This window comes from Hypomesus transpacificus, unplaced genomic scaffold (genome assembly GCF_021917145.1).
Source record: "Hypomesus transpacificus isolate Combined female unplaced genomic scaffold, fHypTra1 scaffold_31, whole genome shotgun sequence".
NCBI lineage: Eukaryota > Metazoa > Chordata > Actinopteri > Osmeriformes > Osmeridae > Hypomesus > Hypomesus transpacificus.
Genome location: NW_025813837.1, coordinates 1054300 through 1061468, shown reverse-complemented (window position 1 = coordinate 1061468; position 7169 = coordinate 1054300). Strand labels below are relative to the sequence as shown.

Below are 7169 nucleotides of genomic sequence, written 5' to 3'. Positions count from 1 at the left end.
GGCAGCAGCAAAATGAACTCGGAAGTCTACAGAAACATTTTGTCTGCCAATTTAAGGAAAGATGCAACCAAACTGATTGGCAGAGCCTTCATCATGCAGCAAGATAACGACCCAAAACACACTGCCAAAACAACAAAGGAGTTCATCAGGGGCAAGAAATGGAAGGTATTAGACTGGCCAAGTCAATCTCCAGACTTAAACCCTATAGAGCATGCATTTTACCTGCTTAAGAGGAGACTGAAGGGAGGAACCCCACAAAACAAACAACAACTGAAAGAGGCTGCAGTGAAAGCCTGGGAAAGCATCAAAAAGGAAGAATGCAAAAGTTTGGTGACGTCAATGGGTCACAGACTTGCTGCAGTTATTGAAAGCAAAGGATTTGCAACTAAATATTAAGTCTTATTCACTTAAATATGTTTTAAGTATATCTGTTCCAATACTTTTGCTCACATGACAAATGGGTGGATTCAAACAAAATGTGATATTTTCTTAGTTGTGCATCAGATCCTGATGTAAATACCTGGAAATAAAAGCTGAAACATTGATCTCTGGTCTCACGTTCATTATTTGATGTCAAGCCCAAATGTTTTCAGTCTACAGCAAAAATAAAGGAATTCGCCTCACTGTTCCAATACTTTTGGAGGGCACTGTATATTCTTCTTGTGATTTCATAAGGTGGGACATGTCCAAAAGGTGTTATGTAAGTTTCTGGCCAATCTCCAGTTTCCAAGATGTTCTCTGTACTTATGTTCAAAGATTTGTTGATTTAACATTCCCAGCATCAGGTTGTAGATGAGAGGCAGGTAAAGGCTGTCAGTCAGCAACAGAGAGGATGTAGAACACATACAGGATATGACATCATGTGAACACCTCTCTCCTCTGGGGTTAATTCCAAAGTTAAAAAACATGTCATGAGTAATCATGGATATGTGTTACTGAAGTAAATAGGTGAAAAACACTTCCCAAACATTGTATAGAACTATGATTTATTCAGATACATTTTTCAAATTACAGGGCTTTAGCATACTCTTCAAATAGTGATGTGGAGCAACATCAACAATGTTTTCCAATGATCAAATTAAAATCAGTTTAAATGTGCAGGTGGACAGAATCATTTGTAATGATGCAGTGCAAAATATTATGATATAACATCTATTGTATATTGCCACAGTGAACAGTATCAATACAAAACTTTAACATCTGAGTGACCAACAGAGCAGATAGGTGGGATCTTCCTCCTGCATGTTCTACCATCATCATCATCATCAACAACAACAACCAGGTACAACTACCACACACCTCACTGGGATGACATCACAGACACAGACACATCGGATTGGCAGATCTTTAGGTCAGGGTGTTTGGCATCACCAGCTTTTGAAATAGAGAAGTATGGGTAGAGTTTCTCAGTGAAGGAGTTTTTATAAGTGTGGATGTGAGTCATGTCTTCAGGGTCGTAGAAGGACACCTCCCCCCTGTCCCAGTCCAGCTGAACTCTGATCCTCTGGAGTCTCCTCTTCAGAGGGAGAGTCTTACTCAGACCATCAGTGTACTTACCACTCCTCAGCACTATACACCAGAGTCCATCCTCTGGGGATGCTTGTATCTCTCCCTTCCTGTCTACTGACTCTCTGGCCACACCTATATTCCAGTCAGGATGGTCCCCCACCTCCACCTCCCAGCTGTGCTTCCCTGAGCTGAACCCCTCAGAACCCAGAACAGTGGGGTGCTTGGTGTTCCTCTCTGGGTTGTCAGGGAGCTGCTGCTCTGAGTCCGTGTATCTAACACTGGTCAGATCATCAGACAGAGAGAGCCAGGGAGCTGCAGTGTTGGGGTCCAGAATGACAGGAGTGAAGCTGACCACCCCCCTCATCTTCTCCCACACTCTGAAGGTCAGATTGCCCAGGTGTTTGGCCACGTCTATCAGCGCTCCTGAGACCAGCTGTGGATCCGGCAGTGTGACCTGGGCTCTGGTGCTGGACAGAGTGTGTTTATAGCTGCTGAGAAACGACACCTTCTGTTTCTGCAGCTGCTGTTCCACAGCAGAGATGCTGTCAGAGAGAAGGGAGATCTGGGCCTGAATCTTTTTCATCTCTCTGGAGATGGTCTTCCCCTTCTCCTCCTCTTCCTCCCTCACAGCTGCCAGTCTGGTCTCCTCTTCCTCTCTCAGGAACTGGTGCAGCTTCTCAAACTGAACCCTGATCTGTGTCTCCGTGGTGACCAGCTGCTTCTTAGAGTGCTGCACTACTTCCTGATACGTCTCCTCCACATGTTTGTATTTGTCCTGCTTGTCCTGCAGAGACTGTAAGTCACCCTTCAGTTTCTCCTTCAGGCTGTTCACTGCCTCTTCCAGAGGAACCACCTTGTGGTCGTGGTGGGCAGGGAACTCACAGATGTGACACACAGCTCTCTGTTCCTTCTCACAGAACCACTTGGGCTCCTCTGAGTGTTTGCTACACACCACCTCCACCCCCCCTCTCCTCTCCTCTCTTCAGACGATCCTGCTTTCTGTCTCCCAGCAAATGAGTCAGCTAAATCCTTCAATGTAAAGTTTACTCCTGGGTCTTCTTTAGAGGATTTTCTCTTACAGACTGGACAGTTCTTGTTTTTAGTCTGATCCCAGAACTTAGTCAGACAGCTGGAGCAGAAGCTGTGGTGGCAGCCCAGAGACACAGGATCTCTGAAAGTCTCTGAGCAGACGTGACAGTTCAGGAAACTCTCAAATTTCTCAGCCATGGTTTCTGGAAATGCGGCTAATATCAAATAATATCGAGACTGAGCCCAATGCAAAGTATCTTCATTTGGTAATTCTGACCAAAATAATTAAGTTTCCTCTTTACCTTTTTAAAAGTACACAGCATATAACTCCCAGGTCTGTCCCACACCCTGAAATGGCGACTGGCTTCGATTATACAATGTCAGAAAGCTACTTTCGATTTTAGTTAACTATTTCAAAGTTCATCCCCTTCTGAGTCCCTTACCTACAACTCCTTCTCACTCCGCTAGATGGCGCAGTATGACTGCAGGATGTCTAAATAAGCTATTGTGTCATACTAAGGTAGGAAAGGTTTTCATCAGTAATGCTGCAGATACAACACTTCATGTACTCTATATGATTAGGTGTATAGGAATGCTAGGGATAGAGTTCCGTTTGAATGACTGAAAAGTAAAACTGTTCAGTGATGAATAGATGCTTGAGCCCAGGTTTACAAACATTTCAGTGCTTGACATGGTACCCTGTTCCCTCGTCCAAGCTACTGTAGAAAGTTGTCATTGCAGGTAAGTTGAAAGTGTTGATGCAATATTATCACAGACAGACCTGTAAAAATCAGCTTGTTTTGAACCACAACTGAGTACCACACCGAGAGGGGCGGGGCTTTGGGCTTTGTGCCAGGTAAGACTGCTGAGCCATATTATCTTCAGTGATTCTGCTAGTGTTCAGGAATCCTCCCTCTCTTTCCTTTAGATGGGGCCAAACATCCAGTTTCTTTTTTTAATAAATTGTTATTTTATTTTTGTCTTTATTTCTCTGGAGAGATATCGCATTCATGTGTTCACCTCAGAAATGTAGTTCCAAAGTGTGCAACAGAAATAAAACGAATGAAACTTTATGACAAAGGCCGGACCCAGACTGCAGTTTAGATCACTATCATAACTTTTTAGTCAATGATCATTCAAGTTGACGCCAAAACTATGGAGCTGCCTTACAGTCGAACATTTGTGACCACATGTGAGTTTTGGTTGTCTGTACTGTGGGACTGTAATACTGTAAGTAAATAAAATAAAGTGCAATAAATAACTCATGATTTTCATCTATACTATAAATTGTGTATATAAGTGTTTTCCTACAGCCTAAAACTATACAAGTATTCATTCAATTCATTGAAACATTTTAGTTGATTAGATCAGAGTCCCACCCATATGATTGATGGTACATCCCAGGTTTTCACAGCTTCCTACATGGACTGATTAGTACAGTACATCCATACAATGATCATATCATAAAGCTAGACCTCTAAACTTAACTGGACTCTGGTAGGTTCAGGACCTTGTAGCCTAGGGAGGGGTTTATGAAGCATGGTTAATAATTACCAAGTAAACATTGAAGAACATTCATGTATCTTAGCCCTCTTGATTTGATCAAATACAGTCAAACCTTTGAAAGAGCGAGCACCAGTTCTCTCTTTCACCTCTGAGATGACCCTTTACATGGACAGGAGTCAGTTCCACCATGGTCATCTGTACAAATGATCAACATTACTACTGAAAGTCCTGATTTATCACAGCCAGATGACAGCACATGTCATAATGATGATGCTTGTGAGGAGGGTCTGAAATGAGCAACTGTATCATTACATGCTTTTCTTCATAGTTTTTGTAATAGAATAACTGATCAAACTCTCCTCACCTACAGTATGTTCTGAAGTAAAACCCTGCAGATAATCATATTACCTCATATCCATAAATGTGGATAACATGTTCAATGTCCAATGTTCAACGTTTATCTCCAAATGACTTTCTAGTTTTATTATTTGGTCTCAAAGTTAGGCAGGGCTCTCAAGTTTAATCGAAACTTTGGCGTGAGATTACCGTACCTGAGTTGGGTGAGCTATTTGATCGAACCTGATCTGCAGAGATTTAGGCAGGTTGCGGAAGAGGAAATAGAATGAGATTCCTAAAAGAGTCCAGCCAGGTGTCTGAAAGTTAATCACACACAAACGTTATCTTTGAATATCCGCTCACTATTCAGATCAGCCTTCTGAAGGGATCATACAACCTGTAGCAGCGACTGGAAACTGAATGAATGTTCGCTATCATGCACTTCTGCACATCATTAAACCCCTTTGTATTTCCATGAATACTCTCAATCGCCATTCAACCTGTATTGAATTGTATGTATTGATAAAGGATGATAAGCATAGTCAGTGTTCATGTATCTCCCGTTCAGCAGTCTGGAGATCTCCATGTACAAGCTGAAGCACCTCCAGAATGGAACATCCGTCCGCAGCAGAGGGGCGGAGGCGACTCCCCTCTCCTGGTTCTGCTGCTGAAGCTCCTTTCATAAGCACCTCCACGAGGACACAGACAGTAGCAGCAGCAGCTCAGAGCAAGGCTGGACTAGACTACATCACACCCTGTTGCTATGATGTCACTTCTGTTCATACTCTGGTTTGTTGACAAGGTTATGACTCCCACACTTCCTTCACATCTAGTCTGGGTCAATAGACATGTCACATAGATAACAGGTAGCAGTGATTTGGATGATTCTATATTTTAAGGTTTGACCCTCATCTCCTTCTTCCCCTCTTCTTCTGCCTCTTCTGTTTGTCCTCCCACCCTCTCTTCTCCTTCCTCTCTTCTCCCCATCTCCCTCCATCCTCCCACTCTACTCCCCCCCCACCACACACCTTCTTCCTCCTCCCCTCCCTCCCCCCAGGCTGGATGTGGTCAAGAGAGTCTCTGGAGGAGGGGCTGGAGGTATGGCAGGAGGCCTTCTGCAGCCTGCTGGTCCCCCAGCAGAAGAGGCTGGATGGGGAGAGAGGAGTTTCATGTTTTCCCCTTCTGACCTCAGGCCCCTAAAGGTCCATGTATGCTCTTTAAAATGGGCCAAGCTCACAAAGCTTTTACTGAGCAAGTCCGTCCCACTGTGTGACTTTAGCATGGGGGCTGTGACCTTACACATTCTAGAAGGTGTGTGACACTGTCTCTGTGGAAACCAACCTGTCTGACTGACATTGTCATTCAAGGACAAATTGGCCTCGAAGCCTAGTCAATAAGCACAGTCTAATGACCTGGACACCTCCTGACTGCTCTCATCTCACCTGACTTGATCCGAATCAGAGATGTGAGAGTCTGAGAGCTGACCCTAACCCTGACCCCTGGGAACTGTTTTCAGATGTGTCCCCTGAGCGTCCCAGACGTGGTGTTTGAGCTGGTTCTGCTGGGCCTGATGGAGCTGCACCGTCACCAGCCGTCCGTCACCGTAAGAGCCCCGCCTCCCCGCTCCTGCATCACAGGGCTGCAGTGACATCACCATGTCTAGATAGGGACATGGAAGTCATTACCATCTACTCCACGGTCCACACCGAAGGGTACAAGTGGTTGACAGATGTGTCAGTAACAGTTTAGATCCAGCCTCCCTCCTGCTCCTGCTCTCCTCCACCCCAGGTTCCAGGGGCTTCATGGTCCAGCTGTATGTTCTACTGGAAGCTTTTCTCCCCCACGACACAGTGGAAGCCCAGGAGCAGATATACCTAGAGAAACTGAAGGTGGGCTCTCTCTCTCTCTCTTGCTCTCCCTCTACTCCTTCTCTCTGGATCTCTCTCTCTCACTCTCTCTTTCTTGTTCAATATTTCCAGTGTTTGTTTGGCACCTCAGCACGTGTGCTCTCCTCTTCCCCCAGGACATACTCATGGACTTCCTGGACCGTGCCTTTCAGGACCCACTACAGTTTGCCTATAGAGAAGGGCTGGGTGTGGACGATGCCCTCCTCTACCTGTTGCACAGAGTATACAGCCATCTGGAGCAAACCTATGCATCTGTACGAATAATGTTTTTTGATTTTTCTAGTGCTTTTAACACACTGCAGCCACATATTTTAGCCAGCAAGCTTTTAAATTTTAACCTCAACAGCTCCACTGTTGCATGGGTCACAGACTACCTCACTAGTAGACCCCAGTTTGTACGGCTTCATGGTACTAGCTCTGGCATTATTACCACAAATACTGGGGCCCCACAAGGTACGGTTCTATCTCTGTTTTTATTTTCTATGTACACCTCTGACCACAGGCATAGCAGTGAACTTTGTAATTTACAAAAATTTTCGGATGACTCTGCCCTAGTTGGCTATATAACTAAAGATGCCAATACGGCTTACCAAACAGAAGTTGATAGCTTTGTCAGTTGGTGTGAGGATGCCCACCTGATTCTTAATATTGATAAGACGAAGGAGCTCATTATTGATTTTAGAAAGAAAAAAGCACAGGCAACCCCCATCCTCATTAGGGGACAGTCAGTTGAGGTGGTCCCCTCGTACAAATATCTTGGTGTACATCTGGACAGTACACTTGACTGGAAATTGAACACCAGTGTCATTTTTAAAAAGGCCCAGTCCAGATTGTTTTTTTTAAGGAAACTCAGGTCATTTGAAATCAGCAGATCACTTCTTA

At 44.5% G+C, this 7169-nt stretch overlaps 1 protein-coding gene across 1 annotated transcript; it reads right to left on the bottom strand.

Moving 5' to 3' along the window:
* Positions 1 to 590: 590 nt before the first annotated feature.
* On the bottom strand, positions 591 to 3261 carry LOC124463885 (zinc-binding protein A33-like). The gene is given in 2 exon segments (XM_047015683.1): positions 591 to 2487; positions 2490 to 3261. Coding segments are annotated over 2 exon segments (1434 nt in total). The 5' UTR covers positions 2737 to 3261; the 3' UTR covers positions 591 to 1300.
* Positions 3262 to 7169: the final 3908 nt, after the last annotated feature.